At 35.1% G+C, this 25,121-nt stretch overlaps 1 protein-coding gene across 10 annotated transcripts in view; it reads right to left on the reverse strand.

Moving 5' to 3' along the window:
- The window catches only part of DIAPH3 (diaphanous related formin 3), a 543,832-nt gene that overhangs the window by 425,030 nt on the left and 93,681 nt on the right, over window positions 1–25,121 (reverse strand). For all 10 annotated transcript variants that reach the window (XM_074191775.1, XM_074191779.1, XM_074191781.1 and 7 more), the window contains one exon: window positions 15,830–15,960. In XM_074191775.1, the coding sequence (XP_074047876.1) occupies window positions 15,830–15,960 (131 nt within the window). The remainder of the gene's footprint in view (window positions 1–15,829; window positions 15,961–25,121) is intronic.

Below are 25,121 nucleotides of genomic sequence, written 5' to 3' on the forward strand. Positions count from 1 at the left end.
AATGCAAAAATCTTAAATAAAGTATTAGCAAAGCAATTATAGCAAATTATCACCAGGATAATACACTATGACCAAGTAGTATTTATTCCAGGAATGCAGGATTGGTTCAGTATTAGGAAAACTGTAAGCACATTGTCTATATCACTAATAAAACTAACAAATCATGATTACCTCAATGGATGCTGAAAAAGCCTTTGACAAAATATAGCATCCATTCCTATGTAAAACACTTGAGAGCATAAGAATAAGAGGATTGTTTCTTAAAATGATACATAGCATTGGGGCGGCTAGGTGGTGTGAATAGATCACCAGCCCTGGAGTCAGGAGTACCTGAGTTCAAATCTGGCCTCAGACACTTCATAATTACCTAGCTGTGTGGCCTTGGGCAAGCCACTTAACCCCATTGCCTTGCATAAGAAACCTAAAAAAAAAAAATGATAAGTAGTATCTATCAGAAACAACCAACAAGTTTTATATGTAAAGGGCATATGCTAGAAGCATTCCCAATAAGATCAGAGGTGAAACAAGGATGCACATTATCATCGCTACTATTCAATACTGCATTAGAAATGTTAGCTTCAGTAATGAGAAGAAAAAGAAATTGAAGGAATTAGACTGGGAAGGAAGAGAAAAAACTCTCTCTTTGCAGATGACATGATAATATACCTAGAGAACCCTAAAAAGTCATCTAAAAAACTACTAGAAAAAATTAGCAATTTCAGCACTCACAGGATAAAAAACCCACATAAATCCTCAGCATTTATATATATATATTACTAACAAGATATAGCAGCAAGAGTTAGAAAGAAAAATCCCATTTAAAATAACTTCAGGCAACAAAAAATACTTGACAGTCTACCTGTCAAAGCAGACTCAGAAATTCTATGAAAACAAATATAAAATATCTCACACAAATAAAATCAGATCCTAATAACTGGGAAAATATCAACTGCTCAAGGATAGGCTGAACTAATATAAAAAAATGAAATTAAACTACTTATTTAGTGCTATACCAATCAAACTACCAAAAATTACTTTAGTGAGCTAGAAAAAAATTGCAACTCAATTCATATGGAAAAAACAAAAAGTCAAGAATATCAAGGATTTAATGAAAAAAAACATTATTCATCAAAACTGATACTGAATAAAAAAACAGTAGTGGATCAGTGTAATAGCTTAGGTACAAAATAGATAGCAATAAATGATTATAGTAATCTGATGTTTGATAAACTCAAAGACTAGTTTCTGGGATATGAACTCACCCTTTGATAAAAAAAAAACCTGCTGGAAAACTGGCAGAAACTAGGATTAGATCAACATCTCATACCCTATATACCAAGATAAATCCCATTTTGATCTTAAGATATAAAAGACAATATTATAAGCAAATCAGGAGAACAAGGAGTAGTTTATCTATCAGATCCATGGAAAGGGAAGCAGTTTATGACAAAGAAAGAGACAGAGAACATTACATGAAACAAACTGGATAATTTTGATTGCATTATATTAAAAAGCTTTTGCACAAACAAAACCACTCTAACCAAGATCAAAAGAAATGTAAATTGGATAACAATTTTTACTAGTGTTTCTGACAAAGTAATCATTGCTAAAATATATAGAAAACTGAGTCTAATTTCTAAAAAGATTGACAAATAGTCAAAGGATATGCAAAAGCAATTTACAGATGAGTAAATCAAAGTTATCTATAGTCATATGAAAAATAGCTCTAAATCATTTACTGATTAGGAGAAATACAAATTAAAGCATCTCTGAAGTACCATCTCACACCTCTCAGTTTGGCCAATATGACCAAAATGGACAATGATCAATGTTGAAAGGAATGTGGGAAATCTGTGACACTAATGCATTGTTGGTAGAGCTGTAAACTGATCCAACCTTTCTGGAGAGCAATTTGGAATTGGGCCCAGAGGATAAAAAAAAAAAATGTGCATACCCTTAGATCCAGCAATACCTCTACTGGATCTGTATCCTGAAGAGATCATGAAAAAAGTGTAAAAACTCCACATGTACAAAAATATTCATAGCAGCTCTATTTGTAGTAGCAAAGAATTGGAAATTGAGGGAATGTCCATCAATTGGGGAATGGCTGAATAAGTTGTGGTGTTTGTGTGTGTGTATGTGCGCGTGCACGTACACACATGCATGTGATGGAACACTATTGTTCTATTAGAAACCAGAAGGAATGAGTTTCAGAGAAAACTGTAAAGACTTGCATGAAGGGGCAGCTAGGTGGCGCAGTGGATAAAGCACCGGCCCTGAAGTCAGGAGTACCTGGGTTCAAATCCGGTCTCAGACACTTAATAATTACCTAGCCGTGTGGCCTTGGGCAAGTCACTTAACCGCATTTGCCTTGTAAAAAAAAAACCTAAAAAAAAAGACTTGCATGAATTGCTACTGAGTGAGATGAGCTGAACCAGAACACTGTACACTCTAAAAACATGGGGTGATGATCAAATTTGATGAACTTACTCCCTTATTAATTAGTGCAGTGATCGGGGACAATTTTAGGGGATCTGTGATAGAGAGTACCATCTGTATCCAGAGTAGAAACCATAGAGTTTAAACCAAAAGACCAAAGATTATTATCTTCAATTTTTAAAGTTTTGTTATGCATAATTTTGCTATCTTTAATATTTTCTTTCTTGCTTTATGGATTTTTTTTCTATCAACACATTCAGTTTTGATCTATGCACATCATGGAAACAAAGGTAAAGATTATATTAGATTGACTTCTCTTGTGGGGGAGGGGGGAATGGCTATATGGATGAGAGAGAATGAGGAGTTGAAGATGAAACCCAAATTGCAAGACTAGATGACTGAAAAGATTACAGTAACCTCCATATGTTTATTAGTAGAATTTGGAAGAGGAAAAGGAAGAAAAGAGTTCATTTTGTTGAGTTTAAGAAATTTATGAAGCATCAAGTTTGAGATGTCTTAGAGGCAAGACTGAAGATCAGAAAAAGATTAGAATTATATGAATAGATCTGAGAATTATCTAAAAAGAGATGACAATAGAATCCATGGTAGCTAATGAAATCATAAAATAATATGGAGGACAAAGAGAAGACGGTCTATGATAGAGACTCCATGGTCAGCAAAAAAGAAATAGTAAAGGAGACTGAGGAACTGGAAGATAGGAAGGAGAAGAACCAAGAGACAGTGGTTTCATGAAATCCCAGAGAATGAAAATATCAAAGAAAATATGTGATTGAGGGGCAGCTAGGTGGCGCAGCGGATAGAGTACCAGCCCTGGAGTCAGGAGAACCTGGGTTCAAATCTGACCTCAGATACTTTATAATTGCCTAGCTATGTGGCCTTGGGCAAGCCATTTAACCCCATTTGCCTTTCAAAAACCTTTAAAAAAAAAAAAAAGGTGATTGACAGTATTAAAGAAAACAAACAGATACTTTGGGCCCAGATGGCAGAGAGAAAACAGGCACAGTTCTAGAGTCTCCTGATCTCTTCCCCATCTATCACATGAAACAAACCTCTTAGAGGAAGTCCGACTCACGGAACCCAGAGAGAAAAGCCAGGAGAAAGAGCATCTACCTCAGGATTTGTCTCCCGCTGCAGCTTTGGTAGAATTCAAGCCGGTGAGTATCAGACCCCAATCAGCCAGATCAACAGCTGAACTGGAACCGGGAGTCTGAGGGCCCGAGAGCCGGACCTGCTGGATCAGCGGTGGGGCTGTACGAGGGGGTCTTGGGTCTGCGGGGAAGCAGAGGCGCTGGTGTTGGTGCTGTCCCCCTGGAGCTTGGGGAAGAGGCTGCGGAGAGAGGTCTGGTGCAGGAGAGCTGCAGATGTCAACCCTGGGCTCCTCAGGTCTGAGAAACTCTGAGCCCATGCCTCCATTGCACTGAGGCCTCCTCCCAAAGAAATGCAAACTACTTCTGCCTCAGGCCCAGGTGTGTGAACAGAAGAACCAGCCCAGCTGAGGAATCACCTCATGCCAGGGTAAAGCCCACCACTGATTGAAGGCAAAAGGATTCAATAGCTCCAATCCCTCCCTCAAGCAAAGGGAGAAGGCCTGCAACCAAGGTCACAGACACCCCAGAGAGGGCAACCAGCACCTCCTACTGGCCAGCCAGAGAAATTGCACTCAGTAAAGCCTTTAGAGATCCCAAGCCCAGGTGAACCAGCCCCACCCAACTCAAGGGCTTAGCATAATGAAGAAGGGTCAGCGGGAAGGTGGATCCATAGAAAAATTCCTGGAAGGGAAAGACCCCAACCCAGAGAGACCGGGAACATCTGAGGAGAATACAATCTGGTCTCCAGCACAGAAAGACTTCCTCGAAGAAATAAGGAAGGAGCTTAAAAATTTGGGAGAGACAATTAATACCTTGCAACAAGAAAACAAAACCTTAGAAAGTACAATTGGACAAACACAAAAGGAGAATAAATCTCTCAGATCATCAATTGGACAATTACAAAATGAGAACAATTCTCTCAGATCCTCAAATGAGCAAATGTAAAAAGAAATTAATTCTCTCAAAACCTCAGTTGGTCAAATGGAAAGCTCTTTCAAAAGTAGAATTGACCAATTGGAAAAGGAGTTGCAAAAGGTTAATGAAGAAAACTCCTCCCCCCGCAAAAAAGAATGGAGTCTACAGAAACTAATGACTCCATGAGACAGCAAGTCAGTTAAACAAAATCAAAAAAATAGAAAAAAATAGAAGCAAATGTAAAATACCTCATCAACAAAACCACTGACCTCGAGAATAGATTGAGATGGGGCAACCTGAAAAGTATAGGACTTCCTGAAAACACTGAAGAGAAAAAAAAGCCTGGACTTAATATTACAGGATCTAGTACCAGAAAACCGCCCTGATATCATGGAATCGGAGGGCAAAGTAGTTACTGAAAGAATACATTGATTCCCCACCAGAAAAAGATCCTAAAATGAAAATACCAAGGAATGTTGTGGCCAAACTGCAGAACTATCCGATAAAAGAGAAAATCCTGCAAGCAGCCAGAAAGAAACAATTTAAATATCAAGGAGCCACAGTAAGGATCACCCAGGACCTGGCTGTATCAACATTAAGGGATCAAAGGGGCTGGAACAAGATATTACAAAGAGCAGGAGCTTGGAATGCAGCCAAGAATCTTCTTTCCTGCAAAGCTGAACCTACTCTTCCAGGGAAAAAGATGGACATTTAACGAAATGGAAGAATTCCAAAAATTTCTGATGAAAAGACCACAGCTAAACAGAAAATTTGGACATCAAACAGGAAGTTCAAGAAACACATGAAAAGGTAAAAAAAGGGGGGGGCAGTAAAAGAAAAAAAATGCAATAAATGTTACTCTAACAGAGAGAATACACCTTGCCAGAAATGATGGGACATTCATGACATTTCCATCTAATGGGATGTAACTGGCTTTAACCCTATTTCAGAGAAAGACTCTAATAACTCTCAGGAATTTAGACTCTATTAGATAGAATATACAGAACTAGAAGGGTCAGACACTCAGAATTTTCTATGACTTAGATAGAATGATCTAAAAAAAAAACACTACCGCCCTAAAAAGGGGGACAGGAAAGAGACAGGAGGAGGGAGGGGATTGAATGGGGTAAATCGTATTACACTAAGAGGTACAAAAAACCTATGGTAATAGTGGGGAAGAAGGGAGCAGAGGAGAAACACCTGAATCTTCTTCTCATCAGACCTGGCTTAAAGTCAACCTACACATACTCAGTTAACTTATAAAACATCTAACCTTTCAAGTATTAAAAGGGGAAAAAGGGGAGGGGGGACTGAGAAAGGGAAGGGGAGTGGAGGAAATAAGGGGAAATAATAAAAGGAAGGGAAGGGAGAAGGGGAAAAGGGAAAAAGGGAAAGGGGAAAGAAAGGGGAGGGTGTGATATAGGAGGGCAAACACACTGAAGGGGGGTGGTTTTCAGAAACAAAAGACTGGGGAATATGGATAAAAGAGGGAAAGGGGGGAAAATACAAACAGAGGGAAGATAGCACAGAGGGCAATAAAGAATTAGTAATCATAACCTTGAATGTGAATGGAATGAACTCTCCCTTAAAACATAAGCAAATAGCAGAGTGGATTAAAAACCAGAATCCTACAATATGCTGCTTACAAGAAACTCATTTGAAGCAGAGAGATACATATAGAGTAAAGGTAAAAGGTTGGAGCAAAATATATTTTGCTTCAGCTGAAGTAAAAAAAGCAGGGGTAGCAATCCCTATCTCAGACAAAGCAGCAGCAAAAATAGACAGCGTTAAAAGAGATAAGGAAGGAAACTATATCCTCCTAAAAGGTACCATAGACAATAAAGTCATTTCAATATTGAATATATATGCACCCAGTGGAGCAGCATCCAAATTCTTGAAGGAGAAGCTGAAAGAATTACAGGAAGACATAGCTAGCAAAACTCTACTAGTGGGAGACCTCAACCTCCCGCTATCAGATCTAGATAAATTGAATCATAAAACAAACAAGAAAGAAATTAGGGAGGTAAATAGATTGTTAGAAAAATTAGATATGGTAGATTTATGGAGGAAACTGAATAGGGATAGAAAGGAATATACCTTTTTCTCTGCAGTACATAGAATTTATACAAAAATTGACCATGTACTAGGACATAAAAACCTAATGATCAACTGCAGAAAGGCAGAAATAGTGAATACATCTTTTCTCAGATCACAATGCAATAAAAGTCATATGCAATACTGGGCCAAGGAGATATAGACCCAGAACAAATTGGATACTGAATAACCTCATTTTAAAAAATGAGTGGACCAAAAAACAAATTATATAAAGAATTAACCATTTTATCATAGATAATGATAATAATGAAACAACATACCAACGGAAGGAGGGAGGGGATTCAATGGGGGTAAATCACATTACACTAAGAGGTGGGGAAGAAGGGAGAGAGGAGAAACACCTGAATCTTCTTCTCATCAGACTTGGGTGGGGGATTCACTGACAGCAACTCTCAGGGGATATATTATAGCTCTAAATGCTTATGTGAATAAATTGGAGAAAGAGGAAATCAATGAACTAAACATGCAACTAAAAAAATTAGAGAAAGAACAAATCAAAAATCCCCAATTAAGTAACAAATTAGAAATTCTAAAAATTAAAGGAGAAATTAATAAAATTGAAAGCAAAAAAACTATTAAATTAATAAACAAAACCAAAAGTTGGTATTATGAAAAAAAACCAATAAAATTGATAAACCTCTGGTCAATTTGATTTAAAAAAAGAAAAAAACCAAATAGCTAGTATCATAAATGAAAAAGGTGAACTCACCACCAATGAGGAGGAAATTAAAGTAATAATTCAAAATTATTTTGCCCAACTCTATGCCAATAAATACGATAATCTAAGTGAAATGGATGAATATTTACAAAAATATAAATTGCCCAGGTTAAATGAAGAAGAGATTAAATACCTAAACAACCCTATCTCAGAAAAAGAAATTCAACAAGCCATTACTGAACTCCCTAAAAAAAAAATCTGCAGGGCCTGATGGATTCACGAGTGAATTCTACCAAACATTTAAGGAACAATTGGTTCCAATCCTATATAAACTCTTTGTAAAAATAGGGAAAGATGGAACTCTGCCTAACTCTTTCTATGAAACCAATATGGTACTGTTACCTAAACCAGGAAGAGTTAAAACAGAGAAAGAAAATTATAGACCTATCTCCCTGATGAATATAGATGCAAAAATCCTAAATAAAATCTTAGCAAAACGATTACAACAAGTCATCACTAGGATAATACATTATGATCAAGTAGGATTTATTCCAGGAATGCAGGATTGGTTCAATATTAGGAAAACTGTTAATATACTTAATTATATCAACAAACCTATCAGAAATCATATGATTATATCAATAGATGCTGAAAAAGCTTTTGACAAAATATAGCATCCATTCCTATTAAAAACACTAGAGAGTGTAGGAATAAATGGACTGTTCCTTAAAATAATTAGCAGTATCTATCTGAAACCATCAACAAGCATTATACTCAATGGGGAGAGGCTAGAGGCATTCCCAATAAGATCAGGGGTGAAACAAGGGTGCCCATTATCACCACTACTATTCAATATTGTATTAGAAATGTTAGCATCAGCAATTAGAGAAGAAAAAGAAATTAAAGGAATTAGAATTGGGAAAGGAAGAGACAAAACTCTCACTCTTTGCAGATGACATGATGCTCTACCTAGAAAATTCCAAGAAATCATCTAAAAAACTACGGGAAACAATTAGCAATTTTAGCAAAGTTGCAGGTTATAAAATAAACCCTCATAAATCCTCAACTTTTCTATATATGTCTAGCAAGATACAGCAGGAAGAGCTAGAAAGAGAAATCCCATTCAAAGTAACCTCAGACAATATAAAATATTTGGAAGTCTCAAAATCCTTTTGAAAACAATTATAAAACACTTCTCCCACAAATTAAATTAGATTTAAATAACTGGGCAAATATTAACTGCTCATGGATAGGTAGAGCTAATATAATAAAAATGACAATTCCACCAAAACTAAACTATCTGTTTAGTGCCCTACCAATCAAAATTCCAAAATATTACTTTAACAAGTTAGAAAAAATGGTAAGTAAATTCATATGGAGAAATAAAAAGTCGAGAATTGCCAGGAGCTTAATGAAAAAAAGTGCAAAAGAAGGTGGCTTAGCCCTACCTGATCTAAAATTATATTATAAAGCATCAGTCATCAAACTGTTTAGTATTGGCAAAGAAACAGAGTGGTGGACCAGTGGAATAGACTAGGTGTAAAAGCAGGAGATGATTATAGTAATCTGCTGTTTGATAAACCCAAAGAGTCCGGCCATTGGGAAAAAAACTCCCTCTTTGATAAAAATTGCTGGGAAAATTGGAAGTTAGTATGGAAGAAACTTAGATTAGACCAACACCTCACACCCTTTACCAAGATAAGATCCAAATGGTTACAGGACATAGACATAAAAAACAATACTATAAGCAAATCAGAAGATCAAGGACTAGTCTACCTGTCAGATCTATGGAAAGGGGAACAGTTTATGACTAAGGAAGAGTTGGAGAATATCACCAAAAACCAATTAGATGATTTCGATTACATTAAATTAAAAAGCTTTTGCACAGATAAAACCAATGTAACCAAGATCAAAAGAAATGTAGTAAATTGGGAAACAATCTTTACAACTAATGATTCTGACAGAGGACTCATTTCTAAAATATACAGAGAACTGAGACATATTTTTAAAACAAAAAGCCATTCCCCAACTGACAAATGGTCAAAGGATATGCAAAGGCAATTTACAGATGAGGAGATCAAAGTAATTCATAGCCATATGAAAAAAGTTCTAAATCATTAATTATTAGAGAAATGCAAATTAAAGCTTCTCTGAGGTACCGCCTCACACCTCTCAGATTGGCCAGTATGACCAGGAAGGATAATGATCATTGTTAGAAGGGATGTGGGAAATCTGGGACACTATTCCACTGTTGGTGGAGCTGTGAACTCATCCAACCCTTCTGGAGAGCTATTTGGAACTATGCCCAAAGGGCAACAAAAATGTGCATACCCTTTGACCCAGCAATACCACTACTGGGTCTATACCCTGAAGAGATGATGAAAAAGGGTAAAAACATTACTTGTACAAAAATATTTATAGCAGCCCTGTTTGTGGTGGCAAAGAATTGGAAATCAAGTAAATGTCCTTCAATTGGGAAATGGCTTAGCAAACTGTGGTATATGTATGTCATGGAACACTACTGTTTTATTAGAAACCAGGAGGGAAGGGATTTCAGGGAAGCGTGGAGGGATTTGCATGAACTGATGCTGAGTGAGATGAGCAGAAGCAGAAAAACACTGTACACCCTAACAGCAACATGGGAATGATGTTCAACCTTGAAGGACTTGCTCATTCCATCAGTGCAACAATCAGGAACAATTTTGGGCTGTCTGCAAAGGAGAGTGCTATCTGTATCCAGATAAGGAGCTGTGGAGTTTGAACAAAGTGCAAGGACTATTCCCTTTAATTTAGAAAAAAACAGATATCTTATTATCTAATCTTGTTACCTCTTAGACTTCTCTTCTCTTCTTTAAGGATATGATTTCTCTCTCATCACATCCAATTTGGAACAAGGTACAACATGGAAACAAAGTAAAGACTGACAGAGTGCTTTCTGGGGGGGGGGGGAAGCAAAATTGAGGGGAAAATGTAAAACTCAAATAATATCTTTAATAAAAATAAATTTACAAAAGAAAAAAGAAAGAAAAAAAAGAAAAAAGAAAACAGATGAAGAAGACTAGACTCTTTATATCAGACAACTGAGAGATTCTGGTAATTTAGGAGAAAGCAGTTTCAGTTGGCTGAGGGGCAGCAAGGGGCAACTAGGTGCTGCAATGGATGGAGTACCTAGCCCTGGCATCAAGAGGACCTGAGTTCAAATCCAGCCTCAGACACTTACCAATTATCTAGCTGTGTGACCCTGGGCAAGTCACTTAACCCCACTGCCTTATATAAATAATATATTATGTATATATATAATTAATATAATTATATATAATATATTTATATAATAATATAAATAAAATTTTTAAAAAAGAAAGATTAAGTTTGGAAACTAGATCCCAGAGTGAGAGGAAAAGGAAGTTGAGATATCTAATTTAGTAGGCATTCTCAAGGAGGTTAAGCTATAAAAAGGAGAGCTATAGAATGATAGATCTTTCCCTTCTAACCTTAGCAATATTTGATTTGTTTGTGCAAAGATTTAAATTTTATATATCATTATATTATTAGGATCCCCATGCCATGAATATCCTGCTCTTTGCATTCCTTTATTTTTTCTATTAGAAGACACCCTGTTTTAATTTTACTATTAGAAGATCACAGCAAGCAAGCAAGCTATGATCTGAGCATAGTGGAAAAGCAATCCTTTGTGCTCAGTCTCTAGAGGAACTCAGACACAGAAAAACCCCCTAATTGCTCCACACCAGCACCAAGTGGTCTCTGAGATCAGGAAAAAGCACCTGTAGCACTTGACTGTTAGCCCTACTATAAATCAAACTCAGCTGTTGCTCTTACCTACTGTAAGGGTCACCGCCTCACTGCCTAGCCATTGTTGTATGTATTGAGATATGCCCACACTAAAGCAGGTCTCCTATTAGAGGGGCCCTGGCAAAAGTGTCTAGTTTCTCTCCTCCAACAAAATAAAACTTTTTGCTTATGATTGTTATTGCTTTTATTTTAATCTTGGGTCTGTTTTTTGTTTTTTGAAGTTAACTGTGGTTGTGATAACCTGTGTGAGCATTTCAGTATTTTCCAAGTTAACAGAAGTTGCAAAACCGCTGTGACTCTTTAGTCATTTCGTATCATTGGTAAACAATATAATCAAAATTGTCCATTTTATTTCCTGTATCCCTTGTTTAGTCAAGGACTCTTCACCTATCCAGATCAAAAATGTGGTTTCTTCCTTTCTCCTATGATATGTTTATTATATAATCTTCAAATTCTAAATTGTGTATCATTTGAATCTTAAGATACTGGTCTGTGCTTAATGTCTGCAAAACTTGGTTCCTTCAAGATTTCTGTCAAATAGTAATAGTAATTAGGATCATTTTCTTAATTAATGCTTTGAGGTTGCCTTAAGCCCGTCCTCTGTTCATTATTTCCCTTGAGCTTTTTGACTTTTCCCCCCCTCCAAATGAATTTTTTTCTAGAGCTATATTTCTTCAGTATTTTGGTATGGCACTTGATTTAAATAATGTTGGCATTTTTATCGCATTAGCTTGGTCTACCAATGAGCAATTAATTACTCCCTAATTATTTAGCTGTTTTTATTTCCATAGTAATGTTTTGTAATTGCAGTTATATAGTACCTGTGAATTTTATTTATATATTCTATAATAGTTTTGAATGGAATTTCTTTATTTCTTCTTGATGAATTTTGTTGGACTATCGAATATTCTCTTTTCCTCATTATAAGCTCTATTATAAGCATCAGAAGTGGTAAAACATAGACTAAGTGAGTCACATGTGATTCATGATACTTCCTAATGAGGCCCAAACCAGATTAAAATGTCAGGGAAATTTTAACAAAATAAAAATAAAAATATTAATTCATAGTTTTCTAAATCAATCTGCACCCAGGGCAGTCCTTATAAACAATTTAGTGGCTCCTTTTCTATTTGAGATTGACAGCATAACCTCATCCCTCCCTTATTCTCCCAAGTCATTAATCTATACACCAACTTTCCTTTCTTCTCTATTTATTCTGAACTCTTATGATCAGAGTTTTCAAAGACCTGCCTATAATCTCTTGTCTCCTTTCCCTATGGTCTGGCTAGCTAATCTCTAATTTTGCAAAATCTATATTATGGCTTTCTCCCAAACAAGAATATAAAAGGGGGAATCAATCTAAAGAGATCTCACAAGAAACCCTGCAATAAACTAAGATTCATAAGGTACATATAAACCAAGGAAACATACAAGACAGGATAATAATATAGTCGGAATCCAAGTGGATTTGGGTGTTTAGGAAAATGCTAAGGATGATAAAAAGCTGTTTGGTACCAAGTACAGGGATGTCTATCTACTGCAGGGATGAGTGATATAGTATTATGTATAACAACACATGTTTAAAGAGAGTTTTAATGTTCAAAAAGCAAATATACTCTACTACTATTATCCTTTTATCTATTTTATTACCAAAAACTATAGAAAAAAATAGAATACAGGTATTGAGACCAAATATAGGTAAGTAAGAAGTAAAAGAACACCTATCAAATCTAAATGACTCCCAAGATACTGGCCCAAATAAAACCAGACATTAGTTTGATTGAAAAAAACATCTAAAGGTTTTTTTAGTAAAATGAAAATTAAATAAGTTAACTTAATACTTCTATGTATCACAATATCACGGTACACAGTCCTAATTCACAGTGTACTTGCAATTCCCTAAAATCCAACAGCCAATAAAAATAAAATGATGTTAATCAGAGGAACAGAATTGAAGGACCAGAAAGTGATAGTCATTTGCTGTCAAAGCCAATTGTACTATATATGGATTATACTGTTCCTCTCTGGGAACTATATTAAGAATATTGCTATACAAATTACTCAGCCCTGCATTTTAAAACCTTCCTTTTCTTCCAAATTCAGCATTCTATTTTCCACATCTATTAAAATGCACAATCCACCCTCATGTAGGAATGCACATCTCCCTCATTTCCACGTTTTAGCTCTCTGCACCTCCTTCTTAATGAAATATTTCTTGACTCTATTTCCCTCAGTTATTTTTGCTCACAGTACTCAAATTATGTTTAATTTACATGTTATTGTAAAATGTAAAGTCCTTAAGAGAATTTATTCTCTTCAAAAAAACCTTCCCCCAGTTCAACCAATAATTTTCCACCTGAAATCACACATACAAAAAAAAGCTTTAAAAAACAGTTTCTAGTATTTATGACCATTTTTCCCCTCCAAAAATCAGCTGCTAGACAAGGTTTATAGAAGTATCTAAAGATTTTTATATATAACCAGACCTTTTTTGATATCATTGAAAACAAGATTGAAGTAGTTTGTCTATTCAGTTACTGTCAAACTTTAATGGTAAAATTATGGTACCTGAATCATAACTGTAAACATTCTATAATACATTTCAATGTTTTCCTTAGTCCTTTTCAAATAAACTCATCTTTCTGGAAGGTGATATAAGCAACTTGGCAGTGTTACTGTTTCTTTGACTTCCCTTAGTTCTTTTAAAGTTAAAATATTTATTTTTAAAAATGAAGTTTTCTAACTAGAAATAAAAGTATGACTTATATAATACTTGTTGGTACATGTAAATAAAACTCAATTTTAATCATAGTAATGTCATCAGGGAATGATAATATACAATATAAGATTTCAAACAAATAAATGGAAACAATCATGTTCAAAAAGTATTTTAATCTTAGAAATCACCGTATCTTCATTTTAATTAGTAACATTAAGTTCAACATTGAAATATGAAGTTAAACTTTTAACTTTATTGTTCAACTTCAGCATTTAGCAAAACAAGGTAAATACAATAAAGCATATAAAGAAATATGAAACAATGTAATCAAGAAAATTCATGCCTATAATACTATTTATAGGATGTCCCAAAAGTTTTAGGGTAGTTTTAAGCTTTTGGGGGGGAGAAGTAGAACATAAGATATAATCTTAAAAATACTATATTTCTGATAAAAATTTTGATTCAGAAAAGGTTCACAAAATTGAATGTGCAAAACTGTCATCCTATACTTGCTTTCTACTTTATCAAACTATAAAAATTATTATGTTTGGAAAAAACATTAGTAGTTATATAGTCTACAATGCATTTTTCATTCATATATTATTTATTCAAAGCCTTTTCAGGAAATGACACATAAAGAGTCAAAAAGACATTTTCAAAAAAAAAGTATGTAAAGCTACAGCAGCAATATTAAGTGGTACATATATTTAAGACCTTAGAAACACCATATAGATATAAATGTATACATACATATACACACTCATATTTATACATACACATTCATATATATTCATAAATATATATATGCTCAAATACATATGTATGTTAATACATGTATTTTGATATGTAGCTGTATGAAATAAAGAACTAAATAAAGCAGACTCTAATCTCTGCTTGGAAAATAATCTTGGAAAAATGTAAGAAAAAAAGGCAATACTTCTCTCTGAAGAGAAATTTCTTAAATTATGCATAATTGCCATATCACGTTATTTTATTTGATCTGCCAAAGGCAGGGGTCCACAGGTGCAGCATCTTATTTCTCTCAGTTTTAGCTGCCATACTGGAGCACTGTACCACTTTTCTATAGTTTCCTCCTCCTAAGAACCATTATTTGGTAACAACTAAATATCTCAGCATCCTTGTAACTTAGGACTTGTTGGCATTCATCCTCTTTTTCCTCCAAGGATGGCTCAAGATATTTTCTATTTTGCCCAAAGGAAGCATATATTTTCTTTCTCTTCAGTTAATGTACATTTAGATCATTCTTCTGGTGATAGCATCAGAGGGTTCAAACTTGTTTGGATCATCTCATTCAAATCCCTCATTTTACAAATGAGGATACAAGCCCAGAAAAGTAAATGACTAGCCCTAGGTCACATAGATAGTGAATGTCTGAGGAAAGATTCTCTAGTACTCTATTCAAAATTTCACCTTCAAGTATACTTTGCCCAAAATGCTACAATAAAACCTAAGTTTATCAGAGTTGGTTTTATTATTTTTTAAAATTTGTTTGTTTCTTTGTTTTGAGAAAGCCTGGTAACAGGGATGTAGTTCTTCTTCACTACAGCTACAGATAGAGACCCGAAGAGCTGAAATAAGTGGTGCAAATGCTAACCACTGCTAGGTGAGGCTGAAGTGAAGCCAAAATAAAAGTCATGAAAAACTAGATAGCTGACAAAAGGGAGACAAAGGGAAAGAAGAAAAAGAAAATTCAAGAGAAAAGATTGTTTTCTTCCCCCTCTTCTAAATTCTCCCAAGAATATATTTTCATTCAAATATTCACAGGATTACAAAGAGAAATAAGTATACACATAGACACATACACATAACACACAATCAATTCTATAGTATATCACCATTATATGATACCCTTCCAAGTAAACAGATTAACAATGGTTCTTCACACTCAAAAGAACCACAAACTCAATTTAACAGTAAGAAGTTATCAAACTACTAAAGTAAAAATATTATGATGAAATATATTCAAGGAAAAATCGATCATAAATTCACTACATCTGTTAAATCATTCTACCTGCCATAATAGTTTTATGGCAAATGAATTACCTGACAGGGTTACTGGTCAAAGACACACGGAGAGACTCTAAGCATGTAACAAGTCTTTCATCCACAGCCCCCATTTTCAGTTCATGGATGAATTCCTGTGGTGATATTTGTCGGCTACTCTTGAGACATCCCTTTAAAAATAAACATTTTTTACAAGTTATGATGAGTGATGGCTTCTTAACATTACAAGAGTAACAAAATAATCAACAAATAGACTAGGACTATTTCATTTCTGAATATATAAATTCATCTATAATATCCAAAAATTATAGCTCCATGAAAAACATTTTTGCTCATAAAAATATAATTGTAATAAATGTAATGGTTGCTTTTACTTAACTCTTCCCCCTTGTTATCAGATGAGACTTCTGGAGTATATGCAATTAGAAGAGGTTGAGAAGGGGTGCTTTATCCAGAAATAACTGATATTAAAACAAAAAACACAAATAAAAATAACCAATTCAAAATGTGGTAGAGAAACATAAAAAAATGGAAAGCAACCATAAAGTCTTAAATCTCTGCATATGAGCAAATTTATTCCTGGCAATCATGAAAAGACAGAAAAATTTTTAAAAACTACAGCATTAAAATACATACTGGATAAAATAACCAATCCAACATACTAATAGTAAAATGATAGTTCAATGTAGAAAAGATAAGTGGCTAAGAGAAAAGGAAAGGAACAAGCATTTATTAAGTGACTACTAGGTGCCAGACACTAGGCAAATAAGCACTTTACTAATGTTATTTTTTTTAAACTGAGGAAATTGAGACAAATAGAGTTAAGTGACTTGCCCGGTGTCTAAAAACTTTTACGTTTTTGAGAACAGTTTTATTGCAGTCTCAGTGTTCTACCCAATATATTAAATAGGCATTTTGTTTGATGCTTTAGATATATGAAAGTATAAGCATTAATAGACTAAAGAAAGTATTTCATATGAGTTAAGAGAAAGAAAAGAAACATGAAAAATCCAATTTTGGCATGAATGGGAACCAGAAAAGCAAATCAATTAAATAAAATTAGAATCAAAATCATATTTATATGGTCATTTGTAGGCAAAGCAGATCACGCCAGATCATTTGATTCCTTCATAATCCCTTTGTGATTATGTATAGAAGAGCAATTATTATTGTCGAGTGAATTAGAAAATATTTCTACATACTAATATGTGGGACCTACTACAATGTAAAAGAAAAAAAAACCTTGTAGTCCAAAAAAAAATACACAGAAGATATTGTCAGTATAGTTATTTAGCTCAGCTACAGACTCCTTCACTAAATATAAATCAAGAGACTATATCTAAAATGTCAGTCATACATTTTAAGTAAGTAATTAAAAGAAAAAACACACTTGTTAAGTAAGAACATTAGAAAAGTAGGAAAAGGTCAGGCTACAAAAGGTCTTGAATACCAATCAAAGATTTTTTATTATGTTTGATTCCAGAGATGAAAAGCAGGGTCAGAGTGCATCACTGGCTTTAGAAAAATTACTGTGACAACCAACCAAGCAGAGAATAGAATGGAGTGGTGAGAACTTTGTGGCAGGGAGCCAACCAGCAGACTACATATAGCAATAGAACATGATTTGATGAGGGCCTGCCCCACAGTTATGGCCATGTGAGAAGAGTAGAGTATGTGAGAGATGTTCCAATAGGAGAGAGAGAGAGAGAGAGAGAGAGAGAGAGAGAGAGAGAGAAGTTGGGAAAGACATCTAGGTTGCAAACTTTGGTATGTATCTGGGAAGATGGTAGTATCTTTAATGGTAATATGGAAGTTAGGAGGAGAAAAGGGTTTGAGGAAAAATTATAACAAATTCAGCTTTCTACAAGCTGAATTTAAGACTTTACATAGCATCCAGTTCTAGAAGTCCAATTGAGAGCTGAAGTAAAGAATTCCCGGCAGAATAAGTAAATTTGAGAATCAACAGCACAGAAATGAGAAATGAATGCATAACTACTAATGTGATCATGTAAGGGAAATGGCATAGAGAGAGAAAAGAAGAGGGTATAGGAGAGTCCTTCAGGAAACCCACAAAAATAAAAAGGAAAATAAGAGGGACTCAAACAGGTTAAGAGGAAAGGCTAGGAGAGAATAATATCCCTAAAACCCAAAGAAAAGTATATCAAGGAAAAGTTCATTGACAGTGTCATGGATGACATAAAAGTTAAGGTTAAAGGCTAAAACCACCCCCAGTCACAGTCTCTCACTTGAGTTCTTCCTGCATTATCAATTGCCTTTTATACATCTTGACCTGGAGGTACTATAGGCATTTTAAACCTCAGCATGCTATTTACCTCAAAAGTTCAGTCCCTTATATCCAAATCCCTATTATGATAAAAGTGATCACTATCCTCCCAAATCAATTCACTCTCAATCAGATATTCAGTAAAGTATCAAATCTTTTGTTTCTCCTTTCACAATTCTCATCTTATCTTCTATTCTATTGAGTCACACAGTTACTACCTTATTGATCACCTCTCTGCTAGAGAAGTGTAATAGCTTTCTAACTTGTCTCTCCCCACACATCTCTCCCCTTCACAAACTGCCAAAAATTTTCCTAAAGCTCCTGTATCACCCCTCTGATTAACAAATTTCCAGGGTTCCTTCTACCTACAAAATCAAATCTAAAAGTCCTCTGTTTGGCATGTAAAGCCTTTCACAATGGGATCCTTCCCACTTTCACTACTCTATTCCGGGGTACCTGTGGCACTGGTCTCCTTACAGTTCCATATATATATATATATATATATATATATGTACATGTGTGTTAATATTTTAATTTAGAGAAAGTTTCAAAAGAACATTTACATTTAATTCTCATTTCTATTCAGTTAAGACATTTCTAAATACATATAATTTAATTTATAATATAGTAATTTAAATATTGCACATAGGGTAAGAAAATTATTCTTACCAATAGTTTTCTTCAACTGCACAATAATGCATACATATTTCTCTAAAGGAATCCAATATTTGAAGCATATTATTTGCTTAATAAGAACATAAGGAGATGAACCACATACTATCTCTGATATATGCTATTAAAGCTCAGGGTAGTTTTTTGTCATAAGGAAGAAAGAAAAATATAATGGAGAAAGTTAAAGACTTTTCCTGAATTTCAAATAAAATAAGGAAGAGAGAAAATCATTTATAAGCAAACAAGGAAAGGTGATGAAACCCAACTTAAATTGTCCTAAGAGACCAAAATATTATGTGGAAGATGATAGCTGTTATTTCATAATGGAAGAGGACCAAACCAACCAAGTTAATGGCAACATGATTTATACATTATGGTGTGCAAAAAAATCTTTCTCACCTGTCTTTTCCAAAACCATTTAACCCTATGACCTGATTTGATAGGAAACAGGACTGGATGCTGTTGGAGTCCTGATTTGGCCTGATTTTATATTATCTGATCTGATAGGAAACAGGATTACTGGTGACCATTGGATGCTGTGGGAGTCCTTGTAACATTAGGATATCTGTTTGGTATCACCAGAAAAATGGGAAAATTTATCCAATATTGATTTAAAATTTTTTTATTCTTCAATATACTTTATTTTGAAATACCAAATGGAGCATATTAAGAAAAGTTCTTGCTTTACGCTTGACAGCTACCATTCTGTTTATAAATTAAAAAGGCATAAAAAGCAATACTTTGGTACACAGTTGTTTCTATCACTACATCTGTTTATCTAGTCTCAACTATCTTTTTCTATGTTCTTACCTGTACCACTACAGCAATCATTTCCACACTACCAGTCTTGAACAGATTTCTTTGTCTCTACCTCACTGATTACATTTTATGACTATTTAGATGACTCTCTTCTCCAGTGTTTGTGTCTTTAGATCCTTTTCTTATTTTCATGCTCATAAAGTCATTTTAGATATCATTTATATGGCAAAATAAGGCTATACTGTAGCTCACATTACCAACAAAATAACACAATTATATACATTTTCCACAGGCAAGTGGATGATTGTAAACACTTTTGAACAATTCAGTGAAGGAGGTACTCCACTATCCCTTATTGACCTGAATGTAGACACTTAACATATCTCAAGGGAAGCTAAAAATAGGATATAGCAATGTAACATAAAGAAGAGTAGAAGGACCTTTATTCCAAGTAGCTCAACTCATTACAACCCTCCACCATTCATATAAATGAACATGATTAACCACAGAACATGCTTTAAGGTAATGACTCTACAATCTATATGTTTTCATGCATTTCGAGAGAGAGAGAGAGAGAGGAAGGAAGGAAGGAAGGAAGGAAGGAAGGAAGGAAGGAAGGAAGGAAGGAAGGAAGGAAGGAAGGAGAAAGTAAAAAAAGAATTACCATCTTTTTATCAAAGTCAAAATAATAGAAAAAGAATCAGAAATTCTTTTCATTTATGAAGATCCAAAACATATAGATTCTATCATGTTATTCTTATTTTGTAGGTAATTTTCACAGACCTTATTTGACATTGTAAAATTTTGCAGTATGAAAAGTCAAGATCAGATTATATGCTGCCTTTCTCAGACCTAGAATGCTTATGTTAATTATGTTAATTATCCTGCAGGAAATTTAATATCTGAAATGTTCAGGAACAGGAAGACTCCTGGGCAACTAGTCCATTAACCATTTCAATTACTCTCTCGTACATGTATAGTATAGATTCCCCAAAGGATGCAATATACCTCTCCTTGTTACCTCAGAAATCTCAACTTAGAAAAATTTAGGCTATTTAACAACTCCTAACTAATTTAAAAGCTATGTGATTATGTTAGTAGAAAAGGAAGTTGGTCTCCAAACTTTGTTCATCTTGTACCAATAGCAATAAAATTGAGCACAAACTATATCTACAAGCAAGCACAGGCACCACACACACACACACACACACACAAACAAATCAGGTTTACAATGAAATTTATTTAAAAAAATGATAAAATAAAGGTAAAGGAATAAGCATTTGTTCAGCACCAGGCATTATATCAAGGACTTGGCTAGGTATTTTATAAATATTATCCCATTCTGGAATCAACAAGGAAACCACTTTAAGTTTAATGACTGACACAAAGACTGGCATTTTTAAGAAAATCAGTCAGTCAGTAAGCATTATTATTGTGCCTAATATATACCAACCACTATGCTAAACACTTGGGAAAAGGACAGAAAATAATCCTTGCCCTTGAGGAGTTCACAGTTTTATGGATGAGGCAAGAAGCAAACTATATAGCAGATAAATAGGAAATAATCAAAAAGGAGGAAAGCACTAGAAATGAAGGCTCAGAAAAGGCTTCTTTATTGACCTGAATGTAGACACTTAACATATCTCATGGGAAGCTGAAAATAGGATACAGCAATGCAACATAAAGTAAGGAAGGAAGGACAGAAGGGAGAAAGAGGAAGAAATAAAGAGAGGAAGAGGGTGAGAGAAGGAAGACATAGAAACCAGTAGGTGGAGATGAAGAGAGAAAGCATTCCAGGAATAAATAACAGCCCAAGAAAATAATCAGAGCCTAGATGGAGAGTTGTGGTTGGGGAACAAGGAGGCTAGTGTCACTGGATCAAAAAGTACAGGGACATACAAAGTATACAACTGGAAAAGTGGAGTCCATGTATATGAAGGTGTGTTGGGGGAGGGGAGGGGGAGAGGAGAAGCAGCACATACTCATCTATAAATAGCTTTGAACCAAATAAGAGGATTTTGTATTTTACCCTGAAAATGATGACTGGGATAATTTCTGGTGAAGTCCTCTCAGGGTTAAAGTGTTTTTGTTAAGAAATCTTTGCCTTCCAAGGGACCCAGGACATCCTGCTTTTGCAATAAGACTATTTTGCTAACTGAGGCACTTAACATGAGGATCCTACTTTTTCTAGTCAAAAACAGTATGAAGGTCATCAGAATCTCTAAACTAAGAAGTTCCAGTAACAGGTCACTCCATCATCTGGTGAAATATATATTTTGAAAATATTACATTCCATTTTTTTGTATTTGTTGCTGGGGGTAGATTTCCATGAATAGAGTGTACCCCTAAAACTCAGTCAATGGGCTAAAGAGGAAGAAGGTTAGGGTGGGTAAATTACAGTTAGAATCTTTATAAATCAAACTGCTTTTTTAGTATGGCTCCTTGACTTCACTGTCTTAGCGTGTCAATGAGTTTGCCCCTTTTCTGGAAAAAAGTAAATAAAAACTTTCCTTTGCTCAGATCAGTCTCAGAAATTTTTCTTTAATATATTTTTATTACACACAGTGATAAGGAACCACTGAAGGAAAGGAAGAATTTTTCTACTTTCATTATTTCCCTAGAGATTGTTTTGTGTCTCTCTGTATGAATTGCATTACTTTTTTCTAGTCCTATCAAAAACCTTCTGGTAAACCCTAAACAAGGAAATTAAATAATGTTTATCACATTGATTGGTTTATCCATAAAAAGTGAGCATTTGTCCAATTATTTAAGTATTATTTATTTCCACAAACAATGCTTTATAGGGAGTGAGACTGTGTGTGTGTGTGTGTCTGTGTGTGTGACACACACACTGGATTGTATGGGAGGGTGGGTATGGATGAGTGTAAACACTCACAGTTCTTAAGCATATTTTGTTAGTGCTGCCAAAGCAGCTGGGGTGAGATGAGAGAGACAACTGTGGAACATTTTGAGTGACAAAATCACCAGACTCACTCAGAAGGGTAAGAAAAAGCATAGACTCTAATTCATAGGTTGCTGCAAAGGTTCACAGATTACAACAAAAAGATTAGGTAACTTTTTTAAAGTTAAATTTTAAAGGTAAAGAAGGTGAGTTTTTAAGAAAATAGTAAAGTTAAACAAAGAAGAGACAGTTACAGCTAGGCTGGGGGAGAATAGGAAAGACATTTAAGAAAGGGAAACAATAAAAAGCCACAAGATGGTGTCTGGGCTGGATCCAGCCACATGGAGCTGGGACCATATGGGTTCAGTAGCATGAAGAAGTGATCACATGGATCCAGAATGGAGAAAGGAAGGGGGGAGAAAACAGAGTAGCCTACTGCACAGACAAGTCACAGAGAAAGAAGCTGAACAGGGGATGATATTCTCTTAAAATATATTCCTGGTGGGAGGAATGAGGGTGGATATTTAAGAATGGCTAATAGCCAGTATAGGAGTGGTTAAATACCCAGTGCAGGTGTGATTATACCCAGCATAGGAGTGGTTAATACCCAGTGAAGAAGTGATTAACACCCAGTAGAGGAGTGCTTAATACCCATCAAAGAGTAGTTAACACCAGTATAGGAGTGGTTTAACACAGTTTAAGAGTGGTTGACACCCAGTGTATGTAGGCATGGGTGACATCTGGTGTGAGGTAGAGTCTGCAAAGAGCAAAAAAAACTACATCCTTTGATCCAGCAATACCATGTTAGGTCTATAATACAAAGAAATCACGCAAAAGGAGAAAAGATACATATATAAAAAATATTTATAGCAGCTCTTTTTGTAGTGACAAAGAACTGGAAATTGAGAGGATGCCTATCAAATGGGGAAATGGCTGAACAAACTGTAGTACATAAATTTGATGGAGTGCTACTGTTCTATAAGAAATCGTGAACTGGAAAACTTCAGAAAAGCCTGGAAAGACTTCCATGAACTGATGCTGAGTGAAGTGAGCAGAACCGGGACAACATGGTACACATTAACAGCAACTAATCAACTATGATAGATTTAGCTCTCAGCAGTACAATGATCAAAAACAATTCTAAAGGACTTGTGATGGAAAATACCATCCACATCCAGAGAAATAACTATGAAGTCAGAATACAGACCAAAGCTTACTATTTTCAATTTTGCTTTATGTTTTGTTTTTCTCCTCTCATGGTTCTTTTATTCCCTTTTGTTCTGATTCTGCTTTCACTACATGATTAATATGGAAATATATTTAACATAGCTATACAAGTGAAACTTCTATCAGATTACTCACTGTCAAGGCTATAGGGGAGGAGAGAGAGAAAAATGGAGAACTGAAAAATGTTACCAAAAAAAGTGAATGTTGAAAACTATCTTTGCATGTAGTTGGAAAAAGAAAGAAAGAAATTCATGTTAAAAAACAAATGGACTGCTACCTTCCCTCAGTAGATCAGTCTTAGTTGAGATGTGACACAATTCATTCAATTTAATTGTCAGTTACCAAATTTATATTTTTATTTCATAATGGTCATCCAATTATACTTTAAATTCAAAGAGGAAAAAAAAAAAGGTTTCCAATAAAAATGATTACAGCAGAACCAGAACAATAGACACAGAATTACCACCACATAAAGAGAAAGAAGGACATACCACAAAACCAAAAGGGAATGCAACTAAATGAGGAAGATCAAGCAAAATCCAAAGGAGATGAGAGGGCAGCCCCAGGACAGCCTTTGGAAGAAGTGGCAGCTCTGCAGGGGTTACATACATAGTGCACAAGTTTCTAACTTTTTCAATGAATTCATCATTTGTATTGATTGTCTTCCTTAAAAAATGTAATCTGTTCTATGTGATGTTTCTGTGGATGTGGTAGGGAAGGACACTGGGGATCTCTAGCATGCTATGATATGAAGGACAGAAAACAACCAGACAAACAAAATTTTAAAAAAAGAATAGGGATTGGTTCCTTTTTGTCTCTCTTAATATAGGGCTTAGAATAGTGCCTGATGCAGAGGTATATAATACATGTACAATGACTGATTGACATTTATGTAGCCATTGAAAGAGAACAAAGAACTGTTTTCCTGTAGGGTATTTCATTGGTGCCAGGGCTTCCTGTCCAACTTCTCCCACCACTCTCTGTTGATTGTATGATGATCATTTACATACAGCCTCCTCCAATGGGATAAAAGTTCCTTGAAGAGAGGAATTTGGGTTTTTGCTAATAATTTAATTCTTTCCCCCAATAACAAGTAAAATACAATTTCAACATTGAGTTTTCTGAATTGAAAATTCTCTCCCTCCCTCCCCCTTTCCCCTCTCCTCCCCTTTCATTGAGAAGATAAGCAATTTGATAGGTGATAAGTAGGGAAATCCTGCCAAACCTTTTTCCATTATATAGAGGGACTTGATTTGGATGACCATTAGAGAAAGATGATGAAGAAGATGTGAACCCCACCCCAACCCCACCTATCACCTTTCTTGAAGGCGTTAACTCCACCACCCATTATCCCTGAATTAGTTCCAGGAAGTGTACATAAGACAGGGACCTGGAGCTGGGTAGGTCATTCCGACTCAGTGACTAGCCGCCACAGCCGCCACATCTCAGCAGCCTGGAGACGAGCCCCAGCCAGTCCCACCGGAAGA

This window comes from Macrotis lagotis, chromosome 6 (assembly GCF_037893015.1).
Source record: "Macrotis lagotis isolate mMagLag1 chromosome 6, bilby.v1.9.chrom.fasta, whole genome shotgun sequence".
Lineage (NCBI taxonomy): Eukaryota > Metazoa > Chordata > Mammalia > Peramelemorphia > Peramelidae > Macrotis > Macrotis lagotis.